Below are 22,922 nucleotides of genomic sequence, written 5' to 3' on the forward strand. Positions count from 1 at the left end.
TTCTTGGCATCAAATTTTGATTTAAAAAATTGCTCATTTTTAGCTATATTCTGACATTGGGTTTTATTATCTGCCCTTTTGGTTTGTGTGATTCCTTGCAACTAAATTGCTTTCTGCCTATGGATATTCAACCCATCTTCCAAATTCTGCTTATTCCTTTCCCGGAAAGACTCTGATCACCCTGATAGTGAGTTGCCCTTCTGCTGAATCCCTAGCTTGGGCCTACCATGTGACCTTTGCTTTTATTTCAGTTTTGTTTTTGGAAATGTAAAAGACCTAGAAAAGAACAAAGAACATAAAGCAAATTTAGACTATCCTACCACTCAGAATTAATTACAGTTATAAATTTGGATTATGTGCCTCCAATCTCTTATTTCTTTAATGAAATATTATAGATAACACTAAAGTCTCTTTCAACACTACTCCATCTCCCATTTCCGGAAGCTGCATGTGTATGTTGTGTAACCTTCCAGATCCTTTAACAATATATACATATATATGCTGCAGCTTTTTTTTTTTTTTTTGTATTTTAATGTACATTGTGGTGATGGTTACACAACTGTTTAAATTTAGGAAACTCTGCTAAACTGTACTTTAAATGGGAGAATTTTATGGTATGTAAATTACAAAGCTATTTTAAAAACTAAAGTTTAGCACATTTAAACTGAAAAAAACATTACCAACTCAAAAATTCCCTGGGGTAACTCTAATGTGCTATCTTGATTAAGAACCACTGGTTGAAATCCTAACAGCTCACAGATGTGGAGCCTTTCAGTACAGTGATTGAAAGAGGTGGCAACTGAAAAAAGGGAAGTCTTACAGTCACAAAACCTTCATCAGAAAGACAAATTGAGCACTTGACATGCCATTTGAAAAGATTGTCAACGGCTGAGGATATTGTCTGGATGACAATGCATTATGTCTAAGGTCCAAAATTGCAGATTATGCAAGTATTTCACTTTAACAGAGCAATTTCAGAGCTTTTAAGATATTGTATTCTTTAGTGCTATGCTGAAATAACTGTTATTGTGATCTCTACTGCCCTTTATAAATCAAAATGTCTATTTGTTTCAAAGATCTCGATAATGGAAAACTCAAATGGATTAAGCTACAAGAATATTTTTGATCAAGAAAATGTGGGAAAAGGAGATGTTAAAAGCACTTCTTAATTACATATAAAGCTCAAAAAGAAAGATAAAGGCCTTCAGATTATTAAGTTCATTCACCAGAATGAAATGAGACATTTATCCAACTGACATTCTAAGAAACTATTTTTCTAGGCAGCCAAATCTATTTGAGTTAATACAGACAAGATCAAATCCAATGCTTCCCAAATCTTTGCAAATCAGCTATTTGTAACTTCTTTCAATGCAATAAAACCAATGCCAATGTAACATTTCAATACTTCCTGTATGATTATAATAATTAAACTCATTTAAACTTGAAGGCACTTCTCTCTCAACAATTTATTAACAGGAATAATTTTACATAGATTGCAACGCAAGTCACTAAGCACATCTATATTGCAACATATCTAATTAAGGTGAACAAATTATTCAACTTCAAGTCATAAGATAATCTGAAAGGCAAGTTTGAACGAGAAAATAGAGGTGGAACACTACAGTTTCTTTTGTTAAAGGATGCCATAAACTCTGAATAAAGAATTAATAGCTTTTCTTGATCCCTTAAACATTTGTCAGAAATTTCAATTACTGATGCTAATGTTGTCAGTTCATGGATAAAAGGAGAGAGCCCCAGAATTTATGGACAAAGGAAAATTATTTGAATCTTACCAGTAAGAATCTTACCCACAATGATACAGAATAAAATTTCCCAGAATAACTCTGTGAAAAAGAAGTGTTTCCTAAATCTTGGTCAAGAGCCTATATGAAGCAATTATAAGGGTATGGCACCTCGTAAAAAGGAGAGTCAAAGAAACAAAGCTTTTTCTTCATAGTTGAGAAGAACGGATGCTCTGCTCTTTCTTTACCCAAAATTATCCCTGAAATCAAAAAGGATGACTAGTTCATCACAATTTGAAGGAAACGTATTTTAGATCTATTGGTAAAGTAGTTAACCTACTCTGACCAATACAGAAATTGGTATGAGTAGTCAAAGGCTGCTAAAATGTAATTTAAAATATGGAGTTAGTTTAGTGGTTGGCAGCAGGCTGAAAGCTAGGATTCATGTTACGCAGTACCTTGGATAATTTAAAGGCAGAATCCATGGTGAGATTGTAGTTCAGGCAACAGGATTGGAAAACGGATTATTATCAGTGTATATTGGTTGTTACTGTTGCACTTAGCAAGATCTTGGAAGAAGAGGAGGAGTTCAATCAGGTAAGACTTGGCCAGTTTGAAAGCAAAAATCAAGATGTTGGCAGGGCTGGTTCTTTATGAGGGCTATGAGAAAAGGATCTGTTCCAGGCTTCTCTCCTTGAGTCAGAGAACCAAGCCATCTTCCGATGTCTCTTCACACTGCCTTCCCTCTGTGTGTATCTCTGTGTCCAAATTCCCCTTTTCATTAGGATACTACACACACTGGATTATGGCACACTCTAATAACCTCACTTTGACATGATTACCTCTCTAAAGTCCCTATCTCCAAATAAGGTTGCATTCTGAGGTACACTGGGGATTAGGACTTGAACATACAAATTTTTTTGGGGGACACAATGTAATAGAGAGCATAGATATCAGGGGACAAATGGCAGTCTCTGCCATGATGCCCAAATTATGAAGTCTCTCAGCTTGTGCCGAAATGATTGGCACAACCCCTCTCTCCCTGCCCAATCATTTATGGGAGTTCATAGGAAGGAATCAGCTCCATTTCTCTCTTTAGTTTCCCTTATCCAGGCACCTCACCGAACCCATCAGCATCGGGTGTGTGTGGATGTGCGTGGATGTGTCTCACCTTTTTCCCAGAGTTCCATACTACTTGTACCCCAAGTAATACTGCTACTGGCTAAAAATAACAGCTAACCTTTACTATGGGAAAACTATACTTTAGGTGCTATGCTAAACACACTGTATGCATTATACCATTTGAACTTCACAACTTTAATAGGTGGGGTGGTAGTTTCATTTCCATCTTCAATAGAAAAAAATTGAGGTACAGAGAATTTACCCAAGGTCATGTGGCCGGTAAGTGCAGAGATATAATTAGAACCCAAGTCTGTCTGACTTAGAGCCTGTACTCTTAACCACTACACCACACTGTTTCTCAAAAGTTCTCACTAATGTGGCGGCTATAGTTTAAAGCTCAATCCTTCAGTTAGGGCCTAAGACCTCAAGCTGGCTCAGAGAACACAAGCTTTATCTTCCCCTGTAGTATGGATTTTACTTCTACATCTTTCTTTCATAAAAACATCCAACCTACCATCATGTTTTCCAGATGTTGACTCCAAAATATATTTTGAGTCTTTCCCTTTGTATCTGATTCCCACCGCCAACACCCATCATCTAAGCCCTAGAAGTCTATAGTCTGCACCTGCAAATTAGGTCACATTAAGTTTAACGCCTATATTAGTTAGGATTAATCTGGAATATCCTCCAAACTGGTTCTCACGCTTTCACTCTTGCCCCTGAGATCTGGTTTTCCAAAGTAAATCTGTTTTCTAGAGTTTAACTGTTTAGAAATGCAAATCAACTCACCTCAATTCGCTGATTAAAATCTCTGCCTAGGTTTCTGACATCATCGCTGTCTCTCTTGCCTTGCTCACTACAGTTCCGCCATACAGGTATTTGGTTATTATCTTGAATAAGGCAGGTTTTCTCCTACTTCAGGGCCTCTGTGTTCTCCTAGCAACTCTCTTTCCCCAGATGTTTGCCTTCATATCTCTGTCTCATCCTATATGCCTTAGTATAAATGTCTCTTCTCCGCAAGGTACCCCTTGACCAATCTAAACTGACCAATCTAAATTAATGTAAGACCCGGTATTATATTATATTATATTACATTATATTACATTATATTATACCCAGACTTATATTATAGTAGAATAAGACTGGGTCTTACATTAATTTTTGCTCCAAAAGATGCATTAGAGCTGATTGTCCGGCTAGGTCTTATTTTTGGGGAAACACGGTAAAAGGCAAATATTAAGTTCTTTTTCTCTTTCAATTTGTGAACTATTTTAGAAGCTATATTAGTTAAAGGTTAAATTTTGTTACAACCAAATTCCAAAGGAAAGACCAAATTCTTCTTAATACCCAGTGTTGCTTGAAAGAAAAAGCAAGACCTAATTCTGTGTCCTTGACTAGATCTTGTGTCCTTCTTGCTGTACCTATTTGCTTTGTTTAGTAATCTGTTGTATGGCCTTAGATAAGTCATATCACCTTAGAATGCCTTTCTTTCCTTGTTAAGCCAGCGAAGTACATAGATTGAGACCATCAATTCAGACTCAGACCAGTGATTTTGAAACTACTACCTATGTGACTTTGGACAAGGTGGATATTGCTTCACCAAGCTTGTTTCCTCACTACAACCACACAAGGTTGTAGTGAGGATTAATAAAATAAACTATATAAATTGTTTGACCTAGTGTAGATGCTTGATAAATATTTTTATTCCAACTATTACAATATATAAAATTTAATTTTTTTCTTAGACAACAGACCCTGCCTTTAGTAGACTTACTAACAGACATAAATCAGGGAGGAGTTTTTCATATTCCTTCTTGTTTATTAACTATTACTTGGGGAGCTCCTATGTACAAAGACAATATGTCTTAAGACAATTATGTTTCAGTTGGGACGACAAGAGTTGTACATAACTACCTATATTAAGAACTAGAAAGTATAAGCATTTTAAGTGAGGGACAACCTCGAAAATTCAGAGGGAGAAGTTGCTTTTACCCCCAAGAGGCGGGGCACAGAGTAGAGAAAAGGTATTTGAGCTAAACCTTGAAGTACGTCACTAATGAAAAAATTCTTCTCTGCATAGCCCACAGACTAAAATAATTACTTTCTCCTTTGTGGTATGCTTCATCACCTCAAACCAATTTTTTAAAAATTAAATTTATATTAGATTGTAATTTGTTTCTGTCTCCTATTTAATGTGCACTTCTGGATGGCAGCGCGGATCATCGCTGAATTCGCCAGCATCTGATTAAAGGAATAGTTGTATTAAAGAGAAAAATCACAGAAAGGCGGTTTGGGTTTTAGGTTTAGTCCAACGTTGAGTGTGGCTCTGGAGTCTGATTTTTAACTTCAGGCTGTACCTCTAATTTAGAACGGGTGACTTTTAGGATTGACAGATAAAATACAGGGCACCTAGTTAATCTGAATTTCAGATAAACAACGAATAGTTTTTTGGTATATGTATGCCTCGTGCAAAACATTATTTGTCTTTTATCTGAAATTTCATGTTTAACTGGGTATCCCGTATTTTCACTTGCTAAATCTGACAACCCTCGTGACTTCTCTGATCTTATCTGTTACTTGGAATGGGGATGAAAAATAGTACCTTCTTGAATAAGAGTCTTGCGCACGGCAAGCCCTTAATTCACCTTCCAAATCAGGATCCTTTAGTAAGAGACAAGTCAAACCTCGGGGATAAAGACCCCGGGTGCACTCCAAACTACAGTTACCCATATTAGATGGTTTTCTAAAGAGTGCAGAAAAAGTTCCGTAGACTTCTGAACAAAGTTGCAAACTGCTTTGACAGTTTAGCAAATTTGCCTTCAAAGTAATAACACAAGGGTGTTTAAGTGATGTTGCAACTGGTAGAAAAAGAACTTCCTTATTTACCAGGGAAAGCGACGGCAGTATTTCTGCGCACGCGCACAGCAGCTCCTGCGGCTCCACGCCGGGTCCCCGCCCCACCGGAGAGTCACGTGGGGGACCGTCGCTCTAGAGGAGCGACCGGCCCTTGTCATGTGACCCAGGCTCCAGCTTCGCCCAGGGATGGAGCCGGAAGATGGGACGCCCTTGTGGCGGCTGCAGAAGCTTCCAGCCGAGTTAGGCCTGCAGGTGAGGAGGGCGCAGGCGGCGGCGGCGCGGGGTCAGGACTGCAGGACCGCCTGGCGTGCGGGTCCGGCCCCATCCGACGGATCCGCCTTCGCAGGGCTGGCTCCGGCCGCCCAGGGAAGGGAGGGGGCAGAGGCGTGATTTCGGGGGGCCGGCCCCCTGCTTCCCCTGGAGAGCTGAGGAGGCCGAGACTTGGGGCACCACCTCCACACCCCGACTTGGAGTTGCCCCTCGACAGGCTTTGCGCGCAGACTCTTGGGACCGCGCCCGCTCCCTGGTGGGGGTGTCCCGTCTCCTCCCAAGCTTTGCCTGGGACCCACTGACCCTGGGCTGGAGAGCAGAGCTGCCACGTAGTCTTTGGAAGCTTACCACGTGGAGACGGTGGTTTGCAGTTTCTCACGTAGGTTTCATTCATTCATTCATTCATTCAACACATATCTCCCGAAGGCTCCCTATGCACTAGGCACACTGCTACGTAGGTGCTGGGCGTACAGTGGTAACCTAGAGAAGCATACCCGGCCTCCTATAGGGTGACAGAAATTAAATGGTAAGTGCTGCCAATAGCTCTGCGATTTACTTTGGATAGGGTGGTCCAAAGTGGCCTTTCCCTCTAGAAGTGACATATACGTTGGCACTTGCAATCTAAGAAGAACCTGGCTCGTGAGAATCTGATAAAAAAACCTCAGTCAGTTTGTTCATCCAGCTTTTCTTTGAAGTCTACCGTGTGCTCAGTGCCCTGGTGGGAGAAGGTAAAATGGTGAATGAGACAGCCTGTGCCCAGGTGGCGCTTGCTATCTAGTAAGGAAACCCAACTGAGTTATCCAGTAATGAGCTTGTGGAAAGCGTAGCAACCCAGATTTGAAGGGACAAGGGGAGGTTTTCCAGAGCGGGAGCATCTAGATTTCTAGGTTGAGTCCTGAAGGATGAGCGAGGACCAGACAGGCTAGAGGACAGAGAATGTTTCAGGCAGAGGAACAGCAGCTACCAAGGCCAAAAGAAGAAAGGCAGACCTCTCAACGACTACCCCCCCCCCCAGGGGTGGGGGTTTGAAGACCTCCTGTAGTTCTTAGAGGCTGACATTCAGAGTGGAAGCAGTTCAGGGAGCCGGATTAGACAGGTGAGCAGGAGTCAGGTGGCTCTGGTCTTTATATGCCATGCTTCTGCGTTTAGCCTTACTTCCAAAGGCATTGGCAGTTTAAAGTCTTGTTTTTGGCATCAGCAAAGTTTTAGTGAGTTTGAAAGATGAGAGAAATGTGGGGACAGTAAGTATATATAAGGGTATATTGACTGTAAACTGTGAAAGGAAGAAAACCCAATGGTTGCTATAAGGAAAATCTGAGAAGTGCTTTTTTTCCCCTTTTTTTCTCCCCTGAACTTTCAAGCAAGAAAACATAGTGCCCCAACATTAGACCCAAAGAAAAGCAATATACACATAATGGAGTTTCAACATTAGCTCTGGAAACTGTGGTTCTGTTTGCCCTCTGATTTCAGACTGCTCACTAACACTTGTATTTTAATTAATATGTTAATACGTTTACTCCCATCTCTGTCACTCAACAATTCAGGCCTTATAAAGTTGTCCTTGAATAGAATCTCTTATCTTAACTGGTCCTCTGGCTTCTGGTCGCTCTCTTACTCAGAACTCCTTCAGGGTAAATACTTGTTTTACATCCCCAATTCTTGAGAATTGTATCTGGCTCAAGGTGGGTTCTTAAATCAGTGTTTGTTGAGGGAATGAATCAATTAATATACATTAAACTAGCTTTATCATTGAGGCTGTCACTTGGGCCCTAAGCTTAGGTAGGCTGGCTTTCAGTGTCAATGATAGGCAGCTTTGTGGAAGTCCCAATGCTGTTCCATTTACAATGGGTAAAGGGTGAGGGTAGGTACTCAGCCTACATAATGTGATAGAGGGGTATGTGGTAGCTTTTCTAAGTCCCAAGTTTTGGCCTTCTTTTTTCCTCTGTTCCATTTGCAATGGGGGAAGTTTAGGGAAGATAAAAAGGAATGAATTTAGTTAATTCCTACCAAGATCAAGAAAAGCCATCTTAACTCTTTTTTCTGATTTTACAAATGAGGAAATTCATATAGTACATTAACCATCATTTTGAAGTGGGGTCACCAGTTGCTCATTTCTGTTCTGATTTAGTGTTGTTAAAAAGAAGGAGTTACTGCTTAAAATGGAGTGGAATATAATCCAGGGGAAAAGAGTTGGAAGACTTGCTGCTAAAACGCATTTCCAACTTAATTTGGGTTGATTCTTACAAGACAGAAGTACCCCCTGAAAAAAGAAAACCATGTTAATCATTTGTCTTGAATAGTTCTGACATAGTAGGTACTCAGTTAATATATATTAAAGGCATGGAACGTAGTAGTAGTTACAGTGACAATAAATGGTAATAAGAAGAATGATGATGGCTAGCAGTGTTTAAGTGCTTTGTACAAGCCAGCAAGGTGCCAACTGATTTGCATGTGTGCTTACTTAAATTTGACAACAACATTATGGGGGTAGATGATATTATCCTCATTTTATACACAAAGAAACAGAGGCACAGAACATTTGAATAACTTGATAAAACTAGCTAAGTAGTGGAACTAGGATTCAGACTAGCCAGTTTCATTCCAAAATCTTTATTACTGTGTTCAGTTATATATGTGTTAGGATTTCCATTGCTGATATTAAGGTAGGGCAGAGAAAAAGGAATGTAAAAAGGGAAAAGAAAGGTACTGAGAGCTTTCTTGAAGTGGACCAAAAGAAGTATGAAAGTTATGAAAAATGGAAGCAAGGAAAATGAAGTCTGTATATCTATAGCAAAAGACTGATGTATGAGTCATATTTTTATTTTTATTTTTTTTTGGTTCTTCATGTAAATATGATATCTAAGGAATCACAGATGAAACTTTTATACTCACCATCTTCCTTTCAGGAACATTGGAGAATGTTCTATAAACATATCGTGTATCTATAAAATTATTTTAGCATCTGAATGTGGAGAAAATTATAGAAAGTCTGTTTTTTTTGTGTGTGAAGTTCTAACTTTTAATTAATAAAATAATGATAAAAAGAGTTTCATTTCAACCTCAGCAATTCTTGCAGATAATATGCACTTCTCCCAACATTTGTTTGCTACGAGGAAGATAAATCTGTTTTATAATTTTACTCATCATTACATTTATTTCCTTTTTTCTCTCTAGCTTTTTCACAAAATAATTGATGGCATTTGTGGCCGAACTTATCCTCTCTACCAGGATTATCAGAGTATTTGGGATTCAACAGAGTGGATACATGTTCTAGAAGATATTACAAGGTTTTTCAAAACTGTAGTTGGTAAAAATTTACCTGATGAAGAGGTAACTTTACTCTAATTTTCTATACCTTATATAAATGATAAATAAATGTGTTCAGGTTATTTTTATTAAGTTGGTCTTTAGGACACTATATAATACAGGGACCATCATTAGTAAGTATATATTATATAACAAGAACAATGTCATTGTAAGTAGAAAATCTGTGAAAGTTCTAGATTTTTATAGTTTTTGGTTGTGTTTTTTTAAATTTTTAAACATGTAAGTCATGTAGACGAAAACTGAAAGTTAAATATTAATAGCTGACTACTAGTAGCACAATTAAACAGTTGTTAACATTTTATTTTATACGTCTCAGTTTTGTGTGTTTTAGAAACAAAGCATTGCAGATATACCTACATACCACCTGAGTATGCCACCCACCCCATGGAGATTGCCACTTGTTAAATTGGTGTGCATATTGTATATTCTGTGTTGTATGAATATTTGCATCTTTAAGCAATGTGTGCAATTATTTGAGCCGCTTAAATGTATAATTTGTAAAATGTATCAATGTTGATAAATGTAGATCTGGTTTATGTATTTTAACCCCTTATGGTATTTAATGATAGGAATTAGTGGGACTTTTTTACTGTCCTCCTACTGATGAACAGTTAGGTCATTCCTCTTTCATTATTACAAAGAGTGCTGCTGCAAACATTTTGTTTGTGTCTCTTTGTACACACATGGGCCAGCTTTTCTAGGATAGACATCTTAAAGTTAAATTGCAGGGTCATGGGGTGTCCTTCCATTCAATTACTTTTGGAACTTTGTCAAAAATCACCTGGGCATGCATATTGTGTAGGATGCTCCTTTTTTAAAAAAACGGAGTTAAGTATATTTGTCATTTTGATGAGGATGATATTCTGGGTATGAGTTCTCTGTTACATATATGTATTTTAAATATCTTCTATGACCATATTTTGCCGTGTATGATGCACACTTTTTTACCCAAATTTGTGAGGGAAAATGAGGATGTGCGTTATAATGGGTAGTATAATTTTGTATCTAAATAAATGTTTTTAATTATTTTATTTATGCTTATGAGTTAAAAGTGTAACTCTAGAAATCATTAACAATATCTACTGAGCTTATGACGAACTTGCAACGACACAAAGTTCTTGGCCTTCTACCATGTGTAAATATCGTAAATTTGTTACTGGTACATAAAACTTCTTGTATCTTGTATCTTCTTGTTCTTGTGTTTTGTAATTATTTGTTACATAAAATTTCTTGTACCATAGTATTAATATGTTAAAAAATAAATGCTAAAATTCCTTTATAATACAAAAACAAGTGCTTAAATATAAACAAAAAAAAAATTGAATTAAACAATTAAAATGAAAGATTTTTTATCCTGAAAGTTTGGGCCAAAAATGTGAGTGCACATTATACACAGGAGCATGTGATACACGGCAAAATACAGTACTATGTTGCTTGCCTTTTCACTCTCTTAATGGTTTCTTTTGGTGAACAAAAATTCTAAATTTTAATCAAGTCCAGTTTATTAATGTTTATTTTGATGGTTAGTGCTATTAATGCTCTGTTTAGAAAACATATGTGCCAAAGCCATGATGATGTTTTTGTATATTTTTTTGTAGAGGCTTGATTGTTTTAGCTTTCACATTTATGTCACTGATGCATTTTGAATTAATATTTGTATATGAAGTAGGGGCGAAGTACAAATTTTTCCACATAAATATTCACTTGTCCTAGCACCATTTATTGAAATGACCATCATTTCGCCAAAGAATAGCTGTGCAGCCTTTGTTGTAAATCAAGTGATCATACATCTGTGGATCTGTATCTGGACTCTCTGTTCCATTCTATTAGTTCTATTTGTCTATATTTGCCAGTACAATACTGCCTTAGCAACTGTAAAATTAAAGCTACATTATATTAAGTTCCGATATCTGATAGTAGTGGAATCTTGTACTTCTTCAAGATTGTCTTGGTTATTCTTGATCCTCTGTATTTTCATGTACATTTTGAAATGAGCTTGACAATTTCAACCAAAAAAACTTGCTGGAATTTTGATAGGAATATTAGTCAGCTTGAGCTGTCATAACAAAATACCATAGACTGCGTAGCTTAAACAACAGGAATCAATTTTTCATAGTTCTAGAGGCTAAGGAGTCCACGATCAAGGTGCGGGCTGATTCGGTTCCCTGGTAGGAGCTTTCTTTCCTCACTGCAGGTGGTTGCCTTCTCTCTGTGTCCTCACATGGCAGGGGGTGAGAGACAAGACAAATTCTGGTATCTCTTACAAGGATACTGATCTCACAATGAGGACCCTAACCTTATGACCTTATCTAAATCTAATTATACCCGAAAGGCCCCATTTCCAAATGTCACCTTGGAGGTTAAGGTTTTAACATAATGAATTTTGAGGGGACACACTTAAGTCCATAGCATGAGGATTGCACTGAATCTCTGGGTCATGTGAGGGAGAATTGACATCCTAACAATATTGAGCCTTCTGATCTGTGGACATGGTATAACCTTCCTTTATTTAGATTAGCTTCAGTTTCTTTCTACTATTTTGTATTCAGCGTAGAGGTCTTGCAAATATTTGTCAGATTTGTTTCTAAGTAACTGATGTTTCTGAAGTTCTTTAATTTTGTTCTCCAATTGTTTATTGCTAGTATGTAGAAACAAAGTTGATTTTTGTTACTTATTCTGTGTCCAACATGTTTTCTAGAGGTATATATCTAATGGCTTATAAATTAAAAAATTCTTTTTGTATACAATCATTTTCTATTTAAATTTTAATACCTTTTATTGCTTTTTCTTCCATTATTGCACTGACTAATGCTTTTAGGACAGTGTTGAAAAACAAAAAAATAGTGTTTTGTTCCTGACTTTACGGAGAAATGTGTTGACTATTTCAATATTAGTATGTTAACTATGATTTTATAGATATCCATTATCAGATTAAATAAGTTTCCTTCAATTTCTACTTTGCTGAGAATTTTTATTAACGGGTATTGAATTTTATCAAATTTTTTTCCTGAATTTATTATTTTTCACCTTTATTTTGTTAATGTGGTACATTGCATTAATTTTTGAATGTTAAACTAACCTTGCATTGCCAAAAAAACCCACTTAGTCATGATGTATTTTTTCTTAATGTGTTTTTTGGTTTGATTTGTCAATATTTTGTTTAGTATTTTTTTCATGTGTGTTTGAGTGATACTGGCCCATGATTTTTTCTTTCCTATAATTTCTTTATCAGGGTATAAAGTTTTATTCTGGTCTTATGGAGTGAATTGGAAGTAAAATTTTCTATTCCTTTTCTCTGGAAGAGTTTATGCATGTTGATTTTGTTTCTTTTTTCACTTAGTACTATGTTACCAGGTTGCCTAATTTTCAAATATTTGGGAAATGTTTTTGTTATAAGTTATGATTTTAATTATACGTTGGCCCAAAAATATAATTAGCATGATTCCAGTTCTTTGAAATCTGTTGTGATTTGCTACATGGCTCAGCTTATGGTTCATTTTGGTGAATGTTCCATATACAATTGAAAATAATATGTATTCTACAGTTATTGGGTGTTGTGTTCTAAGTGTAGATTAGATTAAGTAGAAAGAAAATGTTTTTCAATTCTATATCTTTACTTTTTTGTTGCTGTCAGTTATTGACAGGTGTATTAGATTAATTTCATAATTATTAAAGTAGAATTACCCATTTCTTTTTAATTCTACCAAGTTTTGCTGCTTTATATATTATGAAGCTATGTTATTAGTTACACACAAATTTATGATTGTTATATATTTCTCTTGAGCGACCCTTTGCCATCCTTCGCTGTTTCTTGCCTTAAAGGCTATATATATATTGTCTTACATATTAATATAGTCATACCAGCTTCTTTTTTAGTGCTCTCCAGATGTATTCAATTTCATGTTCTTCATCAGCCCTTTTCCTTTACTTTCTGTTTTGCAAAAATTTGTTAAAACCTCTTGTTTGCTGGTTATGCATTCTCATCTTGTTCTTTTCATAGTTACAGAAGTATTTTTTGGTTTTCGTTTTTTGTTTTCATTACCATTTTAAAGGGTATGTGAAAGGAGATGGAATTATGTGTTTACATTTTAATAGAAAGGCCCTTTTACCTATTGTATAACCATTTATTTTTATTTTCATAGATATCTCAGCAATTGAATCAGTTGAATTCATTTCATCAAGAAGCTATCATGAAATGCTTGAAAAGTAGGAAAGAGGAAATCAAGAAGGCTCTGTTAGGAGAAATAGTTGATATTTCCTCTGCACAGCTGCAGGATTTTGATTGGCAATTAAAGGTGAGAATCTACTTACTTATGATTATGTTTTTTATTTCAGTTTTTGAATAGAAATATTTTTTTATAATATACATCTAAAATTTCCGTAATTTTGAGAATGAAGTGTCTCAAAAATAGTATCAAAGATAATTAAAATTACATCTTTTGCATTAACTGGGCATCAGTACACTACAAATATTCAAAACATGTATAATAACTTTACAATGATAAATTTAATTAACAAGAGCTGGAAATCATTACCTGTCATAAATAGTGGACCAATATGTTTATATTTAACATACAGTTTTTTTTTTTGTTTTTATTTATTTATTTATTTTAACATATAGTTTTGACTAGAATTTTCTAGACTTGATAGTCTTCCAAAGATTGGTAAATGTGATTCTACCTCCGGGGAAAATTTATAATGTGTTATTAAAACAGCATTTAAAAACATTTTGAAAGAGAGTCATCATCAGTAGGGTTCATAAAGAACAATTTCAGATCAGCTTTCTATCCCCTATAGGGTGCCTGCATGTAGGTGAGAAAACAAATACATATGCTTCTTGATTTCAGCATGGCCCCAAGTAAGGTGCCTCATATTGTCTTTGTAAAATAGATAAAGTAGAGAAAAAATGTGGAAAAATAATGCAGTTAGATAGGTTCATAACTGGATAAGTAACCAAACCCAGATGAATTTTTGTTAGGCAGGAAGAAAGTCTCTGTGATTCTCCTCTTGGCCCAGTTTTCTCAACATTTTGTGATTATGCTTATCACATCTGAGGGTGACACAAAACTAGGGATATATTTAATATGTAATATAATACAGTTAAAGTTTAAAATTATTTTAAAGCAGGTTATTGTGGTGGAGCAAATAAAGCAAAATACTTTGAGATAACCTAAGTAGAAGATTTTTCATTTGAATAAAACCACCATAGTATATAAATGTCTAATTACTATGTTGTTTTGTTCACGTGAAACTAATATAAATAAATAAATGAATAAAGTCACCATGAAAATAAAAGATGTGAGAAATATGCTAATAGTAGGATATATGAGAAATATTTAGTTATTTTGATTTACCAAAGTGTAGCTTGAGTCAGGAGTATGATTCGGTCTTATGTTTTATTGGTAGAAATGCTATGTTTCAAGCAAGGGTAGTAGTTCTAATATGTTTTGTTTTCAACCATTAAATCTTTTTAGTTAATGTGATTAGTTTAGTAGTCTTTTTAGTTCTGGCTGCCTAACTTAAGAGAGAACTTAGACAAATTGGAACCCAACCAGAAAAGAATGGCCAGGAATTTAAAATCATGGTGCATGAAGTTGCTTTGAGACCATGTAACTTGGAAAAGAGAAAACCTGGTAGAAATGTGAGAATTATCTTTAAAGGACTAAAGGTCATATGGACGAAGGAGTGGATATATGCTCTGTGGCTTCAAGGGTAGAACCAGGCTAAACTATATGATTTGCAGTAAGATGGCTTTGAATTCAACCTAGGGAAGACTTTTTTTTTTTTAAACAACTATGAGTATCTGAAAATTATGTTAACCTCTTCTTGAGTTAGCACGTTCCTCATCTTTGACAGTACTCAAGCATGCGCAGAGAAAACACTGGAAATACTGAGAAGAATTATCCATAAAGTAGATAACCTGAAGGTGAAATGTGAAATCTCAGACATGATGAGTCCCATTTTTTGGAGTTGAGAATGGAAGCGATTTATGAGGATTAGATTCTATAGTGTCTGTACCACAAGGGGCATCCTTTGAGGTTCGTGTTAGGGAAGGAGTTTCTTCCCATTGCCCAAGTATAGTTTTGCAAGTGGTAATGCGCCAAAGATTCAATTATTGTTGGGATGTTCTGTCTCGGCTTCCAGGAAAAGTTTCACTTTGCCATCTACCAATGAAGCTGTGGTGCTTGTTTCCAAAAGTCTTAGTGTCATAAATATTTGTTCTTCTATTTCATGTGGGATGCTCTCTTTAGACAGAAAGTAGAAAATGAGGTAAATGTGTTGAGTGTTTTTGTTGAGTGACTCTAATTCCAGATGGTATCTTGATAACAATTATCAATAGTTTAGTAGAGAGTTAGCTGAACACGATTTATGCATCTTAATTTCTGAGAGTTTACCAATGTTTTTAGTCTTATGTTTGTACATGGACTTTCATCTTCTTGGTATCTTTACAGTTCTTTAAGAATTCTCTATGTTTCTTGATGCATTGGACCCACTAGATGCGTATGTACTTCCCAGCCATAGCTCATCTCTAGATTTCTGCTCGTACCACAAAAATGCTGACTGGTTCAGTCTTTCTTTCCAAGCCTACGTCCTCACTTTTATTCACTTTTTCTCTTTTTGTTCTTCAGATACACGTTGGTTTGGCATGGATTTAACTTTTTCATTTCTTCCACTTTTCCCTGTACTTGACAGCAAACAGGAGTACACTTATTTTTTTTAATGTATTGTTCATAAGCTCTGATGCATATTTAATATATTTTTAGTACTTATTAATTACGTTATCCTCATTTTAAACAGCTTGCACTTTCTAGTGACAAGATTGCTACATTACAAATGCCACTTTTAAACCTTCATCTAGATGTAAAAGAAAATGGTGAAGTCAAACCATATTCTGTTGAAATGAGTAAAGAAGAGCTACAGAACCTAATAAATTCCTTGGAAGCAGCTAATAAGGTATTTGTTTTAATTTTGTTGTATGGTTTAAAACGTTTAAGTTTTCATTGATAGTATTAAAGCAGTATAAGAAAAACTCAAAATTTGCTTTTAATATTTCTTTTGTTCCTGACATTTTTATGTCAAGCACAGAAAATATTTTATTGATATGTTATACATCTCTAGTTTTAGATATTAAATTAATAACTTGTAATTTTAATTACCTAGTTTTGAGCATAATTTATCAAGTAGTTATTTTTGAAAGAATAATTGTGCTGTTCTAATAGCTAGATTTGTTTTGCTCCAGTGCTCTTTAATGATAAAAATTAAATTTTTACCTTGGTGCTATGAAATTTGATTATTCTGAAGAGTTTTATGATTAAAAATAGTATGATCTTGAAACAAAGGGTGTCTGATTTAACTGGACAAATAATAGAAAATTGCTTTAAGTAGAAAATATGGCTTGTAGTTATTTGACAATATCAGGTCGAGACAAGATAGAGCTAATGAATGACTAAAAGCTTGACATTTACAAAGAAATGGCTAAATAACAGTAATCATTCCTAGTGTTTAATTAATGAGAAAAATAATATTTAAACAGTAGAAACTACTGTGAGGAAGAAATAAAAATAATGTTATGTGTGTTCCTTCCATTATTGCTCAGCATTTTCTCTAGTGATCAAATCTCATTGATTAAAGTCAGTTATTCTTACCAAACTCTCCTATCTGTAATCAATCTTCCTGGCTCTTTTTTAAACCCTGCTGTACCACATCTTCCCACCATACTCTGCAGTTACTCAACCATTTTGGTGTCTAGATGACTCGTCCACATGCCCAGTAACCTAGCTGGTACTGGGGCTAAATTTCTCAAGGGGTGTTTGGTATAAATGTGAAATGATTCTGAACGTACATCTGGGCAGGCATGTGCTATCAGTTACTGTGCAGGGAGGGTTACTTGTTACCAGCTCTCGAAACACTTCTTCAGAGATTTCAAAGCATCTCTTTTAGCAGATATTGGTATCATTCTGGTATAAACTGATTCTCTCATCCCCCCTTTGATTTTTAAGGTTGTCCTGCAGTTGAAATAACTGGAATTGATGAATACCAACATTATCAGCTTCCACTGCTACAACTGATATGACAGAGTGGAGACAGTGTGTTCAGAAAGTCTGTGATATACTATTACCGCAAGCTGAGAAAGCAGCGATGTTGAGATTGCAAAGATAAAAATTATCAACTTCCCTAAAGAACAGGAAATTACTTGGTTGACAGGAAATGCATAAAAAAATGAAAGATAAAATGCTATAATAGCAGTTTATATTTTCATAATGACTGTTCTGCTTCACTTATTAAATATCTGAGAAATCTTTATATAGAGTTTTATTGAAAACTAAAAATAGGCTTTAAAGTAATGTAGACATACAAAGCACAAATACTTGAATCTTGCTTAAAGAAGTATGTGAATAGCAAGGATGTGTATTATGGATATATATGACTAATTTGTGATATTAAAAAATAACTTTTAAAGAATGTATATGCTGCATATACAACTCAGGAGACTCCATATATTTCTCATATTTCAAAGGAAAGATTATAAAATGTAAAATTTCTTAGAGAAAGAAACTCTTCAGACATGAACAAGAAAAAATAAATGTGTGTGAACAATTCTGAGTTTATGTATTCTAGAAGCTAAAATCTTACACAAAAACAGGAAAACATGCAATAACGTGGTTACTTTTGTATTTCTATGTCTGATTGGGACAGTATGCTGTGATAAACAGAATGTATGTCATGGTATAGTGTTTTACTATTCAAGTATCAGCAAAGTCTATATATATGGGTTCATTTTTGTTATAACCTCTAAATATTGAATTTAATGGTTTTGGATGCTAACAACTTTATTGGCAAACAGTTCATTTTAAATTTCAGTTAACTTTAAAATCAAGAATTCTGACCCAATAAAAATACCGTTTTATTTTTATGTATTGCTTTATTTCAAATGACTTTCTATATTAGGCAATAATATATAATTAATTGGCACATGCTGTTTAGAAGCTTCATAGCTCATTAGAACATCAGCCTATTATTTGAGGGGTCCGGAGCAATTATTACTGTTCTCCTCATACAGATGAGGATAGGCTTAGAGAGGTTAATAAATATCTGAGTGTGATCTAGATGGAGCGACTCAAAATGCGTCTGTAGACTAACGCTAGCCTGTGAACTGTTAGTTACAGGTCGGTGATTAGACAAGGAGCTTTGTGCCAGAATGATCATCAATGTACTGCTTTCTTCACTGAGAAATTTTGGTTATGAAAAAAAATATCAGCTGAGCTAAGCAGTATGTTTAGGGAGGTAGTTGATTTACCTCCTTCGCAAGTTCCTTATATCATGATGGGCCTGTGACAGTTTGTAGACCAGCACTTTAAGTAATACTGATCTAGGGTCCTTCTGTATTTCCACCCTCCATGCAGCACTTCCTCTGAGAAGGGACACTCTTGCTCTGCTTATTCCTCCTCTCACCACGGTATCACTACATTAGCATGTTTAAACGCTTTATTGAAATCTAACTGATATACTATAAACTGCACATATTTAAAGTATGTACTTTGGTAAGTTTTGACATGTACATCCAGGAAAGCATCCCCTCAACCAAGATGGTGAACATATCGATCTCTCTTGCAAGTGTCCTCCTGTTCCTTTGTAATCCCTGCTCTTGGCACCCGTTCCCCATCACAGTGTCTCTGATCTGCTTCCTGCCACTAAAGATACAGATCCCTTCACATTTTCGAGAGTCTAATGTAAATGGAATCGTACAGTATACACTTTATGTGTGTGTGTGTGATTTGGCCCTTTGCAGCATTATTTTGAGTTCACACTGTATATAGCAATAGTTCATTCCTTTTAGTTTAAAAGTACTCTGTTGTAGAATTCTGCCCGGATGAATTTATTCGCCTGTTATTGGATATTTTGATTGTTTAAAAGTTTTGGCTGGTACAATACACAGAATGCTATGAACATTCTTGTATATGTCTTTGTTGGGACATATACTTTCTTATGAATAAATACTTAGGAGTGAAATGGTTGGATCACTTATGTTTATCTTTTGAAGGAACTGCCATACTGTTTTCCAAAGTGATTATACCAGTTGCATTCCATACCAGTCTACGCGAGTTCTCCTTCCACCTCCTTAACCACATTTCGTATGGTCTGACTTTTTAATTTCAGTTATTCTAATAGGTGTGTAGTGGTATCTCACTGTGGTTTTAATAATGACTAATGATGTTGAACATCTTTTCATGTGCTTATGTGCTATCTGTATATCTTTTGTGAAGTGCCTGTTCAAATCTATTGACCATTTTTTAATTGGATTGTTTTCTTACTGAGTTTTGGGCATTCTTTTTATATCCTGAATATGCTCTTTACCATATATACCCTATATACCATACACACACACACACACACACACACACACACACACACCCCACAGGGTGCCAAAAAGATGTAGACATATTTTACCGTGTTTCCCCAAAACTCAGACCTAGTCAGACAATCAGCTCTAATACGTCTTTTGGAGCAAAAATTAATATAAGATTCGGTCTTATTTTAATATAACATAACTCTGGGTCTTTATAATATAATATATAATATAATATAATATATAATATAATAATACAATACAATATAATTAATATAATATAATACCAGGTCTTATTTTAATGTAACATAAGACTGGGTCTTATATTAATTTTTGCTCCAAAAGACGCATTAGAGCTGATTGTCCGACTAGGTCTGATTTTCGGGGAAACATGGTAAGAAAGGAAAAAACTATTGTAATACTCAATACATACTAATAACAAAAGATTAATACATGTCATATTTGACTTCTGCAATTACAAGACGTGCTTAAAGCGATTACCATCAGACTCCAGACACTTTAAAGTTTATTGGGGTGACAATTGTTAGTAAAGTTACATAGGTTTCAGGTGTACAATTCTGTATTACATCATCTATAAATCACATTGTGTGTTCACCACCCAGAGTCAGTTCTCCTTCCATCACCATATATTTGATCCCCTTTACCCTCATCTCCCACCCCCCAACCCCCTTACCCTCTGGTAACCACTAAACTGTTGCATCCAGACACTTCTGATTACAGCGAACTACTGCTTGAGCATAGATAACATCTCTTAAAATGTGTATACATTTTTTTGGCATCCCTGGTGTGTGTGTGTGTGTGTGTATGAATCTTGCAAGTATTTTTTCCCAATCTGTAGCTTGTCTTTTTTTTCTGTAAATTGACTTTATTTTTTTAAAACAGTTTTAGATTTACAGAAAGTGTTAGATTGTACAGGGAGATCCCACATACCCTACATCCAGTTTCCCTTATTAACATATTAGCGTGGTACATTTAATTAATGAACTAATATTGATATATTATTTTTAACTGAATTCCACAGTTTATTCAGACTTCCTAAGTTTTTACCTAATGTCCTCTTTCTGTTTCAGAATTCCATGTACTTATTGTCATATCTCCATAGGATTCTCTTGCTGTGATAATTTCCCATACTTTCCTTGTTTTTAATCATCTTTACAGTTTTGAGGAGTTTGGGTGAGATATTTTGTAGGATGCCCCTCTAATGGAATTTAATATGTTTCTGATGTTTAGACTGGGTTTATTGGTTTTAGGGAGAACGACCACAGAGGTAAAGTGTGGATTTACGTCACATCATATCAAGAGTACATACTATTAACAGGATTTATGATGACATTGACCTTGATCACCTGGCTGATGTTTGTTAGCTGTTTTCACTGTGAAGTTACTGATTATTTCTCTTTTTTCCATACTGTACTCTTTGGAAGGAAGTCACTATGTGTAGCTTATACTTAAGGAGTGGGGATTTGGGCTCCCCCTCCTTGAGGTCAGGTATCCACATAAACCTTGGAATTCTTCTGTACGGATTTGTCTCATCTCCCCTAGTTATTTATTTAATCATTTATTTATATAGTATGGACTCATGGATATTTATTTTATATTTGGGTTAAAATCCAATACTAATTTTATTACTCAAAATTGTTTCAGCTTTGGACATTGGGAGCTCTCTCAGGGGTTCCTTTGTCTCTTTGAAATATCCCTTTCAGTGAGAGTGGGTTTTATTTGTTTACCTTTATATTATTTCCTTAACTTTCTGGCAATATACGATGCTGCAGGCTCATCTTGTCTCTTTCCTGCCCAATCCTAGAATCAACCATCTCTCCAAGAATGCCTAGTTCATTTTACTGAAGACTGGTATTAGAAACCAAGCCAGATGTGCTCACTGCTACTAGGATGTTATTCCTTTTGGGCCGTCTCCGCTGACAGAACAAGGAAATATATGCATGTAAACTAACCGTGTATATACACATATCTATAAATATTTCTTGTTTTTTTCTGTTTAACTTTTTTATTTATTTAAGTGTGTTTTCCAGGACCCATCAGCTCCAAGTCAAGTAGTTGTTTCAATCTAGTTGTGGAGGGCGCAGCTCAGAGTGGCCTATACGGGGATTGAACCAGCAACCTTGTTGTTAAGAGCACCGTGCTCTGACCAACTGAGCTATCCGGCCGCCCCCTGTAAACATTATTTAACTATCTGTATATTAAGCTACACATGATTCCATCCTGCTGTGATGAGCACACAATGCAATATATAGATGATGTATTACAGAACTGTACATTTGAAACCTACCTATATAATTTTACTAACCAATGCCACCCCAATAAATTTAATAACAAAACAAAAAATCACAAACACACAAAAGATCTATTTTAAATGATTTTCGATAAATACCTGGAAGTGGGACTGCTGCACCGTATGGTATGGAACCACCATCATATTTTCCATAACGACCACACCACTTTACATTCCCCCGAACAGTGCACAGGGTTTCAATTTCTCCATATTCTTCGTGGATACTAGTGACAACACAGGTACACACCTTATGTTAGCTTCTTATTACCTATAATCCTTAGAGCAGATCCTAAACATGCTGCATATATATTTGTTCCTTTTTTAATTTACATAAAACCAAATGGTCATTTATTTCTCCTGTTGTACAACATAGTCTCTGGAAATAGTAGCCAGAGTAGGATGTCTTTAAAACCCCTGGAAGTCCTGGGGGCCAAGGCTCTGCTGATAACATGCTGATTCCCCGTTACTCTGCTGGATGAATGTTACTTGTCCCTTTGCTGGAATGTAAACCCTTACTGAAAAGCTATTCTACTAACCACCAATTAATGGATAAATGAGCTTCACACCTTTAATCTGTTAATTATTTTATTGTCAACATATTATTTCTGAAGGGAGAGAATGAGTTTGGCGGTTGGAGGCTTTCAAATTAGGAAAGACTGACAAATCGGCCAACTCTAATATTCATATTTACAGTGGAGATTTTAAAAGAAAAATGCCATAACGCACCTCACAAATGGATGCTATTAAAGTCCATTTTAGGCATCAGTTTTTAATACAAGAAGACTTCATTTCTTCTTTTTTGGTAATGTATAAACACTTCATATGTTCAAATATTTGTAAGGCTTGTTAATTAAAGAATTTTTTTTTAAGTCAGAGTGGTACAGAAATAAACTGGAAAAGTGCTGGTATTTTCCCCCCAGTTGTGGGATAATACTGCAAAGATTTT

At 35.5% G+C, this 22,922-nt stretch overlaps 1 protein-coding gene across 1 annotated transcript; it reads left to right on the forward strand.

Moving 5' to 3' along the window:
- Window positions 1–5,843: 5,843 nt before the first annotated feature.
- On the forward strand, window positions 5,844–18,229 carry COMMD8 (COMM domain containing 8). The gene is made up of 5 exons (XM_033105315.1): window positions 5,844–5,972; window positions 9,165–9,320; window positions 13,460–13,612; window positions 16,116–16,271; window positions 17,318–18,229. Exons 1-5 carry the CDS (start codon window positions 5,907–5,909, stop codon window positions 17,336–17,338), a joined length of 552 nt encoding a protein of 183 aa, XP_032961206.1. The 5' UTR covers window positions 5,844–5,906; the 3' UTR covers window positions 17,339–18,229.
- The last annotated feature ends 4,693 nt before the right edge of the window (window positions 18,230–22,922 follow it).

This window comes from Rhinolophus ferrumequinum, chromosome 5 (assembly GCF_004115265.2).
Source record: "Rhinolophus ferrumequinum isolate MPI-CBG mRhiFer1 chromosome 5, mRhiFer1_v1.p, whole genome shotgun sequence".
Lineage (NCBI taxonomy): Eukaryota > Metazoa > Chordata > Mammalia > Chiroptera > Rhinolophidae > Rhinolophus > Rhinolophus ferrumequinum.

What these genes read in the sequence shown, in the direction of transcription:
- COMMD8 (XM_033105315.1), top strand. Translation starts at nt 5,907, where the DNA reads ATGGAGCCGGAAGATGGGACGCCCTTGTGGCGGCTGCAGAAGCTTCCA. An exon ending in CAGCCGAGTTAGGCCTGCAG is followed by an intron (nt 5,973 to 9,164) that starts GTGAGGAGGGCG and finishes TTTTCTCTCTAG; the next exon opens with CTTTTTCACAAAATAATTGA. An exon ending in CCTTGGAAGCAGCTAATAAG is followed by an intron (nt 16,272 to 17,317) that starts GTATTTGTTTTA and finishes TTGATTTTTAAG; the next exon opens with GTTGTCCTGCAGTTGAAATA.